This window comes from Panthera pardus, unplaced genomic scaffold (assembly GCF_024362965.1).
Source record: "Panthera pardus isolate Hobbes unplaced genomic scaffold, ASM2436296v1 HiC_scaffold_16, whole genome shotgun sequence".
In the NCBI taxonomy this organism is placed as follows: domain Eukaryota; kingdom Metazoa; phylum Chordata; class Mammalia; order Carnivora; family Felidae; genus Panthera; species Panthera pardus.
Window position 1 is genome coordinate 149594147 of NW_026526721.1, and position 16639 is coordinate 149610785.

Below are 16639 nucleotides of genomic sequence, written 5' to 3' on the forward strand. Positions count from 1 at the left end.
AGAATTCTACGTGCTAATACCTGGGAATTTAAACTGTACTTCCTATTTTCAAACTTTAACACCACCTTCTGATAAATCTTGCCTCTGGCTGAGCTTATACTCCAGTTCTCATTCTCATCAGTAAGTCAGTAAAGGAAGAACACAGGTTACATAACAAAGGTGCCCCTCCGGCTTTGGGTTTAACAGCAGGTGAAAACTAAGCAGAAAGAACACTTGCAGAAGGAGAACTCCGACTCTGAAAGACAAAACCTGCGTATTTACTTGCTTAGATCTGGGAGCCTGACTGCTCACAAAAGGATTCAGAGATGTTTCTTTATTGTCAAGCTGCAACATACATGGTTTAATACAACAAAAAAGCATTTAATCAGGTGAAAAAGAAGCTGAACAATAAACAAATAAACACTCAAAACAAAATATTTTCCATTGGAAACATGTTAAGATGAATACGGGGTTTCGTTACCATCTTACTGCAATTTTCTTGTGTGTTACCAGCCTACATACCCCATGTTCTCTGTAATCATGCAGGTGTGAATGGGAGTTTGAACGATTAAATACATGAAAAGTCCGTTTACTGCAGAGAGTCATTTCACGAGGCAGCCACACCGGGTTTAGAGGACAAAATCACTCAAGAAATTCTCCACGTCTTCGGGTTCGTTTTAGAATCCATGAACCTTAAGCTGTTCCTCCTTGACAATGCCAACCTGCAAGACAAACGTAAGAGAATCGCTCTGAGGGATGCAGGACTTCAGCCCCAAGAAAACGCGGAGCCCCGATGATAAAACAATCAGGGTTAACAGTCTGTTGCAACACTGTTCCTCGTGGCGTTTACCGTTAGCAATTCAGTAGACGCGGACATACCTTGACGTGCCCCAAAACTGGCTGTGCAGATACAAGAACGGTCACGTCATTCGAATGACAAAATAAACCAAAAACGGTTCCGCTGCCTTTAAAGTGCCGATACTGTATTTCTCTCTCAGTTAACGGACTTACCTCATTCACGTGATTTTTTTTTTTTTTTTTTTTTTATAACGAAGTAGGAGATAATTCACATTGTCCTTGAATACAATTTTGGAAGCAATCTCAAGGTTGTACATAAAGCACCCAATCACTCACCTCCAGGAGAAACTGGCAAATGTTTTTTCTTTGGTCACCTTGAAGCTGAATAACCTCTCCGTACTCGGGATGCTCAATCACAGTACCATTACAGGCGAATTTCTGGAGAAGGAGATGTTTCACACAATGGAGTCAGATACAACAAGGAGGTTTCACTTTGCCCATTAAGACCAATATACCATTTGAGTAGAGCTGATCGTGTTTAGGAAACACGTTTGGTCTCCCCAACACTCCCAAATTGATTTGCAAGTGAATCAGCAGGAAACACACGGGCAATGATTTTACTTAGAACACCAAGAACTGACTATTCCACATTTCGTTTCGTTTGAAAGCCATTCACATCTCAGTTCGAAATGGGAGGCCACCCATAAATGCCTGGGTGTTAATTACCAGAACCAACAGGCTTTCCCCAGCCGGATGGCTTTCGCCCACACCGTTGGAGTCGAGTAAGGGTGTCCTGCTCGGAAGCGCATCAGTAGCTGTGGCTCAACCTTTCCTTCCCAACACCTTTACCTTTTTGAAAGCTTTCACAAGTTTCTTTTTGTCATAATCATCTGCAATGCCCTGGACAGTAGTCAGTGTCTTTCTGCCGTTCCGTTGCTGGATTCTTATATGAATGTAATCCTCAGTCCCTGCCGGGAGTAAGTCGTCACCCTTAGTTGCATCAGCAAAGGGGTCTGCAAAGGGACACACACAAAAAACGCCAAAGCGGAAGAATTACCTTCCAGAAAGTGATTTCCCGGTGTACGGCCCACTACGATCCAGGCCAGCGGCAAAGAAGGTTCTAGTGCCTCTGCTGTTTTTGCGGGTGGGGACGGGGCGGTGACGGGGGTGGGGCATTACCAAACCCCCCCGGCAAGGTGCTCTCGCAGAAAGAGGCACGTTTGAACGGCCGATGCCCCCCCGACATCCGAACAGAAAACGCTATTCCAGGCAGACTTCTCGGGGAGCGTCGTCCTCTAACGGGGGGGGGGGGGGGGGGGATTTCAAAAACACGATTTTACAGCTACGATAAAGACGTGCGTCATCTCGCCCCCATTCTGATGACAACAGAGGCACTCGAACGTGCCCACCCCAAGCACTTAACCGCGGCCGCGTCTGCAAGCAGCGAAACGGAGAAAGCTACCCACGTCCACGCACAAGCACGAGCACGGGTCTCCCCAAAGGCGTCATTTTACAGACTACTGCGCCCCGCCGGGGAAGCTGGTCCGCGGGCCCGTGACCCATCGGAGGCCGCGACCCGCGTCTCCAGCCCGACGCCCGCCGGAGCCGCTGGGCATCGGCTCCGACTGGAGCCGAAGGACGCCGATCCCCGGGGGGCCCGGCCCCGCGGCGCCCCGCGAGCGGAAGGGCAGGTCCGGGCGCGGCGGGGGCAGGGCCCGGGGCTCCGCGGGGGGGCGGGGGGGGGGGGCCCGGCGGCTGCGGCCGTCCTCGGGGAGGGGGTCGCCAGGGGCCCAGTCGCCATTTTCTGGGCGCCGAGACAAAGCCCCACTCGGGGTGCGGGGAGGGCGGCGGGGGGCGGGGTGGGGTGGTCCTCGGGGCCGCGGGGCGGCCGGCGGCCCCGCCGAGGGCGGGCCGGCAGGCGCGCGGGGGGCAGCGGGCAGGGGGCGGCGGCCGGATCTTACCGAAAGATTGGAGGTTCTGGATAGTGGACATGCGACACTAGTGTGAGGCCGGTGAGGGGATAAAATTGCTGCGGGGCCCGCCCGGATCACCGAGTCTGGAGGCTGCAGTGGCGAGAAAAACGTAAATAACTAAGGAGACGCTTCGCCCCGGGGTTGCGACTCGGCTGGAGCAGCGGCGGCGGCGGCGGAAGCCGGGAGGAGGCAGGAAGAGGCGAAGGAGGAGGCGGAGGAAGAGGCGGCGGCCACGGAGGCGAGGACGCGAGAGAAGAGGCGGCGCTGTGGCTTCTCCCACAAAATGGCCGACGGAGGCTATTTAGCCGCGCCCGCCGCCCCTCCCTCGTGACCCGCCCGCGCCGGGCATCCTGGGACTTGTAGTTTTCTCGAGGCGGCAGAGCCCGTCCAGCCCGGGGCCGGCGGGCTTCCGGGACCGCAACTCCCGGCAGGGAGCACGCCCTCCAGCGCCGGCGGCCGGGCCGGGAGGGTACCGGGGGCTTCGGCGCCGTCGGGGCAGAGCCCGCGGGGTTCGGGGAGTTGGGGGGAGGGGGGGGCTGTGCACCCCGTGCCTCGCTCGCTCTCCCTGACTCCCCTTCTCTCGCCGTGCAGCTGCGGCGCCGAGGGGTCGGTGCTGGGTGCACAGTCTCCATCACTCACCGTCGAGGCTCGGGGGAATGTAAGTAAAATCGGGGTGCAGGAGCAAAACAAGCACCCCGGCCCTGGTTTGGGACTCGTCGGCCGCCGCTCAGCGCCTCTTGCGTCGCAATTCCGTCCCGCGACTCCGACCCCCCGTCCCTGGTCCGCAGCGGTGGGAGCCAGCTCCGAGGTTGGAGGCGAGAGAGCTCCTCCGCCCCCCCCACCCCCACCCTCGCCCCGGGTGGGGCCGCCCCCCCCCCCGCCCCGTTCCCTACGGGTGGTTGTCCAAGTTCAGCGTGCATCTCCCGGAGGGCTTGATAAAACACGGATCGATAGCCCCGGGTGCGTTTCAGGGCTGCGGTGTTCCCCGAGAGCCAGCAAATTGGCAAATGTGACAAACTGCCAGGAGACGCAGATGCTACTGGGCCTGGACCACGCTGCACACTCACTGTCCCGCTTCACCAGGGGCCCGGCGTCCCGCGGGGGCCAGGGCTGTGTCATCCGAACGTACCAGAAAAGCAGCCTGTCAGCTTGGGACACAGGACCTTGAACAGGACAGGTGCCAGGCGTAAATGGAAGGCGAGCTTGGCAAATTGACTGATACAGAGTCGGGTTCCAGGACTGTAATATCGTTTCCAGCGAGCTACGGACAGAAAACAAACCTGAGACTTTGGGAATGGGCTCACCCAGGCAGGGGCTCAATTGTCCAACTTGGTTGGCTTTCTGGAAGGAAAGAGAGAGACTAAAATGTAGGGATTCTTAACCTTTTTTTGGTGCCATGGCCGTCTTGTGAGGCCCATGGACCCCTTCTCAGAATAATGCTTTAAGCGCATAAAATAAAACATTGAGGATTACAAAGCAAACTACGCTTCTCGAAATTAAAAACAAACGTTGATAACATAGTATTCTTTACTCATGCATTAAGATCTAGCACCAGGTGTAACGACAACTAGATTTCCAAGAGATGATAAAAGATATTTTGACATAGCTGTAACATCAGAAATGTAACATGAAAACACCTGTAACTTCTATTAGTGCAAAGAGACAGGTTCTTCTAATACTATTGTGGTGAATATTCATAATTGGGAAATGCTGAATTTTGCTTAGAGGTTAGCGAAAATGTAGATGTAATCTCTTTTCCCCATCCACGTTTTGGGATTCCCCACAACCCTGCAGTTTTGTCTATGGACCAGGTATTTGTAGACCCCAAGTTAAGAATACCTGGCTTTAATAATCTTTTCTAGTTAATGATGATGGGTACCACTTACTGAGTGCTTACTATTTGTCGGTTGGACTTATACGTAATATTATCACGTATTTTCATAGCCATTCTGTGATTTAGTTATAACTATTGAAAAGATGTAGGAATGGAGGCTTTCCTAGGTTAAATAATTTGCCTTAAAAATTCAAATTCTTAACTCTCAGGTATCTTACTACAATTTTGGTCTTCCAATCTTGATGTAAATGAATAATACTTTTTAAATCCAAACTTAGGTAAAAGGTTTTAGAGCTGGTTCCAAAACAAGGAGAATCAGGCATTTTTTTTGGTTGCCCATTTGTTGATTACAACTATGATGGTTTGTGTTCTTTGGTTTTAACACCTCTGTAAGCATGTTTTAAAGTAATTTTTAATACTACTGTAATGAAGCACAGGACATACAAAATGCATATCTCTTTCTGTTTTCTTTCTTAGCCATTTTATATTACATTGTTTCTCAGCAGGAGACAAGGGTGGTTTAGTGAAGAATAAAATAACAAAGATACATAGAGAAGTTAAACACACACACGCACACACACACACACACACACACACACGGTATCTTAGGGATTTCATGATCATTACCCCTGGGAGAACTCCTTTCTACTTCCTAGTGTTGTGTCAGAGACCCCCAGGACCTCAGAAATCTTTAATAAAAGGCAATCACATAGGTTAGATACAATTATCTTAAAAACTCTTCTGATTTTCTGGTCATTGGTAGGCCTGTTTTAGGCTTACACTGTATAATACAGGAACCATTTTTCACATGTGGCCACTGGGCCGGGACTTGTAGTGTGGCTGGTCCAAATTCATACATGTTCTAAGTATAAAGTATACACTGGCCTTTCAAAGGTTCAAATTGTTTCCATTTCATTTATTTCCTTTTCCTTTTTAAGATGTGGCTACTAGAAAATTTAAAATCACACGTGGGTCGCTCACTGTTTCTATTAGGGCTGGTTGAGAGTAGAAGGGTTGACCTGTATGTAAAGTTACCATAAAAGTAAAAGGAATAAACTGAAGCATTTAAAAACCACTCTTTTTAGTTCTAACAGGTACTGGCCTAGTTGAACGTGATTATATCCCGCCTTATTTCAGAAAGGATTATAGATCGTCTGCAGGGAAAAAGAATATTGACTAAAGGAATCAGGAAAGAATAGAAAAAAGGTAGAATGGTTGAAAAATAAAAGCCCCAAAGCTAAAGTTAGACCCCAGGTCTGGATCTTAACTGGTTAAGACAAAGGGAAAATCAATGAGAAAATTTGTAGGTCTACAGGATGAAAACATACCAGTTGTGCAGGAGGAATGACTTTGCCTGGCCCTGAGCCACACTAGATGTTTCTCTTGGGTCCTCATAAAGGAGACACTGTGATGTAGTGGACAGCATCCCCAGCAGTTTGCCTACCACGAAGACAATGGTGGGTTTTATGCAGCTCTTTTTTATATCTGCTAGTTATGAAGATGTACTGTCTGGTTAGAACCCTGGGTCCTCATCCATCCTTCTGTGGCAGGCGGGTGATAATGCGCCACTCAGATTCCCTGCTTCAGCGTGCATAATTGACCAACAGCCCCAGACACTGGGCTCTGAATTCTACCTTGCTTACTGCTGAGGTCACACTTCCCACCCGCTGCTCCCAGCAGGTGACTGTGCAACAGGGGTGCCGGTACGGGCTGTTCTCCAGATGTGGGACTCAACTGATGGGCACCTTTCCTCATGGACTCTCCATTGGCCTGGGTGAACTTTCCTAACCTTGGGCTGAGGTCTGAGTCTCTTATTCAACCCTTCTTCCCTCCTCCTTCACAGGGTCACCTCCTCTTGGCTCCTCCCTCTTTCCCCCCACACATCCTGCGCATCTAAACCCATCTCAGTGTCTGCCTCTCAGAGGACCCACACTGGTACGCTAACCCCATGCTGGGTGGGACACAAGGTTCAGCTTCTGGGGTCTACTCTCGCACTAAGCTCAGAGGCAACAAGAAGGGACATGAGCGTCAGGCCATCTTCGTGCGATTCCAGCATGTGGTTGCTTGTAGGGTTCCGACTTGCCTGGATCTTCTCTTCTTTCCCTTACCTGCGTCGGATGCAGAGATGCAGTCCTAAGGAAGCTACTTAAAGGTCCCTTACAGTCACATAAGCCGATCATCCCCTGTAACAAATTCCTTTCTATATATTTGTGTGTGTTCAACTAGAGAAGTAGAACCGGCAAGAGATACATACAGGCGCTATTCCCAGCCCTGTGTGGGGTATTGCGCGCTGTTCCCCTAACCTTTTGGGTGCTTTCTTCCTAAGCTCCACATGGTTGCCTTATATTCATGTGCTGATCAGTATCCTGCCGATTACTGGAGGAGGGCCCAAGAACTCTTCAGAGTTCCCCCTTTCTCGGAAGCTCTTTCCAGGACTTTTGTCTATGAACTCTAGCTGCCTTGGACTCGTCACTGTTTCTACTTAGCTTAGGGAGTCTGCTGGGCTCTGCCTGTGTTTTCCTCCAAACTCTTTCAAGGCAGTGAGATGCGGTGGTCACAGGGCTCACCTCACTTGTTTTTCATCTTTTAGGGATCGCTATCCTTTGACATAGACTTTCTTGAAAATCTGTGGTGGCTCATATTGTGTCCTTTGTTTTGGTTATTTTAGGTGGAGAGTAAATTCAGGAAATTCATCTTGGTTGACAACAAAAGTCCACTACATGAATTTGGAATAAATGAATGAGCTTCTCCTTGGCATCCAGCCTGAGGTTAAACCTTTCGCTGTGAAGGTGTCTGACGCTCGGACGGCACGGTGACCTTGCCATGTGGATGTGCTACAGTGGTGAACACGTATGTGTGTGCAAATTTTCTATCCACCGATGGTGCACATTTCTTACAGTACTAAAAACTGGTCCTTCAGAAGACCTTTACAAATGTGTATTTCTGTAAGTGCTATTTTATAGCAGGGAAACTTTGGGTTGCTTTATGGCAGAGAAATGAATCAGCCTATAAATTACGTTAACTAAATTCCTGTTGTGTTAGTCTGCCCACCTATCCACTTTTATACCTGAGACCTTGAAAATTTTCTTAGTTATTTGCAAGTACTGTGTAGGGAGTTAAATATACTATGAGTATTTGGTAAGTGTGAGTTGACCTACTTTATGGCTAAAAAGAGAAAACAGGGGTGCCTGGGTGGCTCAGTCGGTTAAGCGTCTGGCTTCGGCTCAGGTCATGATCTCGCAGTCTGTGAGTTCGAGCCCCGCGTCGGGCTCTGTGCCGACAGCTCGGAGCCTGGAGCCTGCTTTCGATTCTGTGTCTCCCTCTCTCTCCTCCCCTTCTCTGCTCATGCTCTGTCTCTCCCCAAAATAAAAATAAAACATTAAAAAAAATTAAAAATTAAAAAAAAAGAGCGAGAAAACATATTCTGAACTGAGGCATGCACTAAATGACCAAAGAAAATTGCTAGTAATATTTTCTATATTCCATGTGGGCCAGGAGATGTGCTAAGCACTTTACATTATTGTTTTACCGTTCATAATAATTTTGTGAGGTGGGTTTATTATCCTGTTTTACAGATGAGGAAAATGAGTCTCAGGAAGTTGATTACTTACACACACACACACACACACACACACACACACACATACACACACACACACAAAGAGGGGTATTCCTTCCTCAGGAGTCTGTAGCCAGTAAATGGCATAGCCAGGATCTGAACCTGGGTTTGTCTGCCTCCAAATTCTATGCTCTTTATCCTATATTCTTACTCCTTTATGGAGGTTAAGCATACACTGTGAGCCACCCTATGTGTATTAGTATTTTTACAGGGAAAGAATAGGAAAATCTGGCCAGTTGAAAACATGTAACACATGGACCAGGAAAGTACAGTTCCAGTGGTTGCTGATAGATGCCCTAAAATCGCTCACGAATATAGATGTCACTAAAGCTTGTGTCAAACATACACTAACGCTAATTTTTCATAATGCCAGGGTTTTTGTTGCTAACAAAGCAGGTGTAAAACCACGGTGTTCTCATTCACTGGAAATAAAAAAGTGATTGGATCTCCTCTTCATGATAACCAAGCTCCTATTTCTCAGTTCTGTGACCCTATCCAAGTTCTGAAGCAGCCCTGAAACTTGTCCCTCCATGAAGGGTACAAGTTCATTGGCCAAGTGATAGCATCAGGCAGCCTGGTGCTGTGACAAGATACATATATTTGAACCAATTAGGGAGTAATTCAGTATGTGCTGGGGGCCCACTCATTATTTTTTTGAACGTGAATTAGTATATTCACTAAAATTGTATAAAATAGACTGAGCCACCCAGGTGCCCCAATACCTATTATTTCTTTTTTTAAATGTTTACTTATTTATTTTGAGAGAGAGGGCGCACAAGCAAGGGAGGAGCAGAGAGAGAAGAGAGAGAATCCCAAGCAGGCTCCACGCTGTCAGCACAGAGCCTGACGCGGGGCTCGATCTTATAACCGTGAGAGTTGGACACTCAACCCACTGAGCTGCCCAGGTTCCCCGACAATTGAGATTTCTGTCTTCCCTTAAGAAAAAAAAAATCTACGTTTATTGCTTATCTTCAAAAAAAACAAAAAAAGTCAAGGCTGATCTGTAGATACTTCACTTCCGATGGCCCAGGCAGTGGGATGATGTTAATGGAATTGTGATTAAAAACAACAAACAAACAGTGAATTAGGAAAATATTAGAAAGCGGTGGAACCACTCATGACCTGGATTATTCCACTTTAGGGGGCATTTGGGGAAGAGTTTAGTACCGAGTCAAAGAGTGGGGTCCTGAAGGAAGGAATTTGTGTTTTGTATTAAAAAGTTAAAACTGAACCTTTTGGCTTGAGAGAGCATCTGGTGGTACAGAGATTTTGGCTCCTCTCCTGACTTGGGTTAGTCCAGCGTGCATAATACGTCAGCAATGCCATACTGTGTTGTTTCGCCGTTCTGTGCCCTGGGATTTGTGGCAGAGATTGTGGGTTGCTACCTAGTATCGTTCTCCCCTTCTTTCTTAGCAGACAAAACCCAGTTTCATTCTGGGTTGCGGCATGCCCAGCTAAAAGAATATACTCCATTTCAGTTGGCCTTGCTAGATGTGGCCAATGCAGTATAGGCACAAACGTTGAGTGGGCTTTCTAAGAATTCACTTAACGGAAGCCGACTCGGTTCAGAAAAGGGCCCGGTTTGCCCTTCTCTCTTCTTCCTTCCTGCTGCCTCGAATGGAGACGCGATGTTGGAAGTGTGACCGCCATCTTGGACGATAAGGTGACCTCGCCATATGGTTGTGCTGCCGCTGGTGGCTCAGAATGATAGAGGGAGCCTGGGGCCACGGACTGCCTGTCTCTGTTCTTGTTACGTGACAGAAGGAAGCCCACGTGTTTAAGCCTCTGCTATTTTGGGTTTTCTGTTCAATGAAGCGGAACCAAGCCTTCAGAGTGCTGCTGCCCCAGTGGAAACCCTCGGACCCAGGGAAGCTGGGCGTGCACTTTCCCAGTGCCCTGTGTTGGGGTTGTCTGTGGCATGGATCATGCCTTCTGTGCTAGCCTGATCCAGGAGAAGTTGGGGCCGCCCATCGTGGGCTGTAGGAGGATATGCTAGAAACAAACTGACAGTATGTTACATTGTGTCTCCTGACACTTCAGAGGCCACCTGGCCGGGCAGATGTCCATCAACTGTCTTGGGCTCATCACATCTTTGCCATAAACACTGGTGACAGATGGCATCCTATGGGAGTTTTAAGGGGAAGAGTTGGTGAAATTTAACCTTGTTTGTTGTCTGCCTTATAAACAACGCGCCTGGACTCTCCCCGTGGAACTGGAAGCAGAGTCCGTAAAGCTCAAGTTTAAAAAGTCTTAAATAAACATTCTTTGGCTTTTTAGAATTTGGTTGTATTTGTTGGAGGGTTGACATCCAGCTGGTGTACGTGACTGCATCCATACAAGTTGTTAAATTATTAAAATACACCCGTGCTGGTCGGCAAATAGTTACTGCTCAGCCCCCCCAACGCCCGCTCGTCCCTTTGGACCTCTTCGACCATTGCATGAACAAGCAACGAAAACAGCAAAATTTCTCCTGGATTTGGGCCCTCTCCACTTTTAAAATTAGGCATCTGAGCTCACAGTGTTCATTTTGCCAGCAACATGTTCGTTGCTGCCCAATTTTTGTCAGTCGTTTGATTGAAACACTGTGGAGGGTATTGTTCTAGATGTTCCAGAGTCCAGTCCTGGATCAAATCAGGTCAGCAGAGGAACTGAGAACGGGTATATTGTTTCAGTTTGTTTCTGCCGCCTCCCACCCTCTGCAGAGCGGGTCTTGCTGAACTGTTTTGGGTGATGTCATCAGCCTGTGCTGAGAGACAGGGAAGGGACCGGCACAAATGACTCTCTCTGTCATCTGTCTTACAGATCGTTGTCAAGCTGTGTGTGTGTTTTTTTTTATATCACAGTGTCTATTTATAAGAATCCTCAGAGACTTGCTTCACTGGTTTTAGAAGCAAAACAGTTGTATTACTCCGGGAAAAGTGTGTTTTTTGGTTTTTTTTTTTTTCAATCTTACAAACCTGTCTATAAAGTGTCCAATTTTCCCTTATCCCTGTCTTTGTAAGTATCCTTATTACAACCTTTCTGGAATGAAGCAGAGAAGAAACGAAGGGAGGAAGGAAGGGAGAAAACACTCAAAAGTTACGGAAAATCGAAGTAGATAGGTGATCAAAGGAACCCAAATACAGAGGCATTTTATGTTTTTTTCCTCAGCAGAATTTCAACACGAACTCATCACGGATTTATACCGAGTAACAATTAGGAACTTCACTTTTCAAAGCTGTGAAGTACAAACCGGAAGTACCCGAAGAGGATGTTCTTTCTAAATGCCATGTCTGGGGACACTTCTAAGCTCTTCTTCCCACCATGGTTTTACAAATAACCACTTCAGTACAGTTACGGCCTTTGTAGAATGATACCTGGACACGTAGCTTTCATTCGAAGGTAGGCACAGTAACAGTGTCTCTGTCGGCTTTGATCTGCATTTTGGCAAACAGGGAGAGTGCAGTTAGTTCGTGATTTCCATAAACAAGTAATCTAGGCATATCCAAGCACTGCGTCTTCTGAGATTACTGTTTCCTTTTTTCCTTTTGTTAATAAACTGATTCAAGGGGCGCCTGGGTGGCTCAGTCGGTTAAGCGTCCAACTTCGGCTCAGGTCACCATCTCGCGGTATGTGAGTTCGAGCCCCGTGTCGGGCTCCGTGCTGACTGCTCAGAGCCTGGAGCCTGTTTCAGATTCTGTGTCTCCCTCTCTCTCTGACCCTCCCCTGTTCATGCTCTGTCTCTCGCTGTCTCAAAAATAAATAAACGTTAATAAATAAATAAATAAATAAACTGATTCAAGTCCAATCCCACGGGGCTCTGGGCCGTCCTGCACCCTACCTACAATTCCCAAGGATTGTCTGGCGGTCTGCATTCTCCTGGCCCTCTCCTACTTTCAGTTCTGACTCTGGCGGAGTTCTTTGCCCCTCTTCCTCCCTTACTTCCCCAAACAGTGCTAACACAGGGTGATAGCACCTAGCACTTTTATGGAAAAATTGGAGAGAACCCAAGAGGCTACGGCATTGCACGGGCTGGGGATCAACTTCCAAGTTCAGGGTTAGGCATCATTGCCTCCTGAGACCCCTCCCACTGCCACGTGACTCATCCTCTCCCCGCGTTCCGGGCAAGGAAACCACTGGTCAGGGGAAGGTGAACGTTTTCTGGTACCTTATCCTGCAGAGCAGTTTTAACTGCCTCCCTCAATCCCCCACCCATCTCGGGGTAGAGGCCTTGCTATGCTGGAGTCCCATTGCATAGCAACAGTAGCAAAGGGCGGCAATGTTGTAGGTTATATTTTGCTTTAAGTTCTGGAAAAGCAAATTCTTGGGCAGCGCTCCTTCTCCACCAAGCTGGATCCAGGGATTGTGGGGCCTTATGGTTTGTGGGGAGGAATTTGGAACCTGTAGTAAAATAGACATTCTTATCAGGTATTTTTGGGCTGCTTACAGTAGAGTTTGCTAATCAAAAAAGTCCGTTAAAGATCTATAGCAGCGATAGACATACTATGTGTTTGCATTTTACTAAAATAAGTAATTTGATAGTCTTTCAATATTGGGCTCAGGCCTTTTTTTTTGATGATCGGCTTACTAACTGGAGCTCCCTGGGATCACAAATTCTACCAATAACACACTGGTTACAGTGTCCTCTTTTTGTGTTTTTAACGTAAGCGCTTAAAGAGTATTTTTAAGCTCTCAATGCAAACTCTGTCTAGATTTTTATGACTACTTCCCGCTCACATTTATTGGTTTTGTTTGTACTTTACTTGACCGTAATTTTCTTCAGCCATTTGCTTTTGTCTCATATTTCCAAATAAATACCCCATGTATTTATCCTGGATGTGACGACCGTCTTTCTGTGTGCACTCACTCGCTCAGTTTTATTATAGTTGAATTAGATAATTGCAGTAACATGTAAAACCTGCACAAAAGATTTGGGAGCAAACACAACTGACTCCTGGTGGGCATGCGTTTCACGTGGTGGAGACCCGGCCAGACTGGGCAGCAGCATCAGGGCGGGGTGATCGACGGAAGCAAGGGGTCGAGCAGCTTGGAGAGTTGGTTAGTGAAGGTCCGTCATGGGAACGTCTGAGCAGATTCATATCAATAACCAAAGGCCCAAAGGCTCACTCTGTCTACCACATACATGGCTTCATGGATGTAACATCACCTCTCTGAACCTCAGTTTCATCTGTAAATTAATGGGGGGAAAAAGAGTACTTGCCAAAACGACCTGCTAGGAAAATCAAATGAAGCGACGTATGTAAATACGCGAAGCCCTTTTGAAATGGTAAAATACGTTTTAAAAAACAGGTTTTTAAAATTCATTCACAGTAATTGAGAGCTGTGGGGAAATACTTGTCTGGACTCTCTCCCACCTTCTCTTTTGTTTATGATGACCGATATTCATGATTTTTTAATTTACCTGGAGCCTTATGCGACATGGAGAGGCTCAGTCACTTGTAAATTGTTGTCCTGAAGATGAGTTGCCTGGTCCCAAATGTAAATACTAGCCTTTCCAGATCTCAGTTTAAGAAATAAATTTGGTTCCAGTTAGACACCAAGACATGTGATGGTTTATCTGGCAGATTTTTTTTTTTTTAATATTTATTTATTTTTGACAGAGAGAGAGAGAGAGAGAGAGCGAGCGAGCATGAGCAGGGGAGGGGCAGAGAGAGAGGGAGACACAGAATCAGAAGCAGGCTCCAGGCTCCGAGCTGTCAGCACAGAGCCCGACGCGGGGCTCGAACTCACAGACCGCGAGATCGTGACCTGAGCCGAAGTCGGACGCTCAACCGACTGAGCCACCCAGGTGCCCCTATCTGGCAGTTTTAAGGCCACCAAACAGAAGCACGACTTGTTCCCTATATTATCCATATATTTCAATGTCTGAATCCTAAGACTCTAAGCATACAGTCATTCTGGCTGAAAATGTCCAAACCAGAGCGTTTATATATATATATTGTTTTATTAAATGAGGCTGAATAAAGCAGGTGATACTCTCTTATGTTTACGTAGCAGGAACTTGAGGCTAAGAGGGGGGTTAAGAATCCTGTTCATGCTCACACAGCTTCAAGGCTGAGACCTGAATCCAGGGCTTCTGATCCAGTCTCATGATGACTTATGCTCTAACTCCCTCGTACTCTTTGGGCAGAAATTGGATAAACATACCTCAGTGATGCACAGAGCTGGAGCAAATGGAAATAATTACAGAATGTCTGAAAAGTCAAGAAACGTAAGGATGAACTCATTTTTAGGAGCATATTAATTACGTTTTCAAATAACATTTGAAATAACATTTGAACTCATTTTTAGAAGCATAGTAATTACATTTTCAAATAACATTTCAAATACATTTTCAAATTCTCCTAAGATATTTTTTTTGAACCCCCAGAAAACTTTTCTGGTGAAATAACTAAGCTTAAAGCAATAGGTCCAATCTATTTTTTATTTTGAAACAAGTACAATAAATACACTATTTATGTTTCTAGGCCTGTTAGACACCCTCTCATGTCCAGGTCAGGTAGAAAGAGTAAAAAATCTCAACTTACTATGAACACCTGATGTTGTATCAGCAACGTGTGATATAAAGGAAATACTGGAAACATTACTAGGCAGAAGGATTTAATTCTTTTATTTATCACTGAAAATAGAATTCTGTCACAGCAGAACTCATTGTTAGGCGTATTTGCACCGGCCAAAAGTAAAATCATGTCCCCAGAAACCTACTTAACCTACAGTAGGAGCTTGGATGACAGATCATTAATAGTAATCATCATACTAAAAGGTTATACTATCTTTATTTTTTTTTATTATCTTTCTTAAAAATTTTTTTTTAACGTTTATTTATTTTTGAGACAGAGAGAGACAGAGCATGAACAGGGGAGGAGCAGAGAGAGAGGGAGACACAGAATCTGAAACAGGCTCCAGGCTCTGAGCTGTCAGCACAGAGCCCGACGCGGGGCTTGAACTCACGGACAGCGAGATCATGACCTGAGCCGAAGTCAGACGCTTAACCGACCAAGCCACCGAGGCGCCCCTAAAAGGTTATACTATCTTTAAAGAGAAGGGAATAGTAATTGGCTCAAGATGGTTAACTCAGCATCTTTGCCATCAAAAAGTCCCTGAGGGTCTCAGACGATATATTTTGGGACAGAATAAATCTGGCACTGGACAACAAGGGTATACTATCTTTGGATCAGACATTTCCTTCCACCTGAAGGAAAAAACAGATGAAAATGAGTTGATGGAAGAAACTGCATATTTAAACACTGGCACCATTGGATTCTTAAAGATCACAGAATATCTTCAAAATTTGGAGATTTTGAACCCCAAATCCTATATTTAAGTAAAAGAATATGTAAGAAAGAAGGCAAAATAAAGGCCCTTTAAAGCATTTTTTTAAATATTCAAGAACTCAGAAAGTTTTCTTCCACAGGCAATATTGACGACACAGAAAAGAAAGATATGGGACAAAAGAAATATAGGTATATAAAGAAATCAGTATTAAAAATTAAAAACCCACAGAAAAGAAAGGCACGGGACAAAAGAAATATAGGTATATAAAGAAATCAGTAAAAATTGAGGTTATGTCTAAATCATACTGGTATGTAATGAGAGTGAAATATTTTATGGGTGATTTCTAGAAGAATAGAAATTTAATGCATTTTTTAATTAAACAAAAGGCAAGGAAAAGGATACAGTCCAGAAGAAACCATGTAGTAAATTAAAAACATTAAGTGGTAACAAATAAAGTACATTATTATCAGTAATCACAAAAAATGTGAATGATATGGGGTGCCTGGGTGGCTGAGTCGATTAAGTGTCCGACTTTGGTTGAGGTCATGATCTCATGGTTCGTGGGTTCGAGCCCCGCATTGGGCTCTGTGCTGACAGCTCAGAGCCTGGAACCTGTTTGAGATTCAGTGTCTCCCTCTCTCTCTGCCCCTCCCCCACTCGCGCTCCATCTCCCTCTGTTTCAAAAATAAATAAACGTTAAAAAGTGAATGATAATATTTTTTGGTTATAATACAACCTCTGGTTTCAATTAAAAATGGTTTCACAACTTTATCTAGCTTGTAGTTATGACACATTTAAAGTCAAGTGACAGAGAGATTGAAAAACTTATTGCAAGCAACTGCTAATTGAAAAGTGGGGTGTATATATGTGTATATATACATATATATGTGTATATATATATATATGTGCATATACATATATACACATATACATGTATATACAAACCGCGAGATCATGACCTGAGCTGAAGTCAGACGCTTAACCTACTGAGCCACCCAGGCACCCCAAGAAATTCATTTTTCAAAGAAAGCAGTATACATCCAAATTTAGGGAATATAGCCAAAGCAGCATTAGGGGAAAATGCATAGCATTACTTGTACTTACGAGAGAACATGGGAAATACCCGGACTATATTTTCAACTCAAGAGCTAGAAAAAGAAC

The 16639-nt window shown here is 45.7% G+C and overlaps 1 protein-coding gene and 1 long non-coding RNA gene across 2 annotated transcripts; one reads left to right on the top strand and one right to left on the bottom strand.

Moving 5' to 3' along the window:
- Positions 1–298: 298 nt before the first annotated feature.
- On the bottom strand, positions 299–3006 carry EIF1B (eukaryotic translation initiation factor 1B). The gene is made up of 4 exons (XM_019418781.2): positions 2739–3006; positions 1627–1790; positions 1114–1215; positions 299–701 (listed from the first exon to the last, which is right to left on the bottom strand). The coding sequence occupies exons 1-4, from the start codon at positions 2767–2769 to the stop codon at positions 657–659; spliced, it is 342 nt and encodes a 113-aa protein (XP_019274326.2). The 5' UTR covers positions 2770–3006; the 3' UTR covers positions 299–656.
- Positions 3007–3153: 147 nt separating this feature from the next.
- On the top strand, positions 3154–8194 carry LOC109248789 (uncharacterized). The gene is made up of 3 exons (XR_002072258.2): positions 3154–3408; positions 5900–6041; positions 7253–8194. It is a non-coding gene; the product is annotated as an uncharacterized LOC109248789 (long non-coding RNA).
- The last annotated feature ends 8445 nt before the right edge of the window (positions 8195–16639 follow it).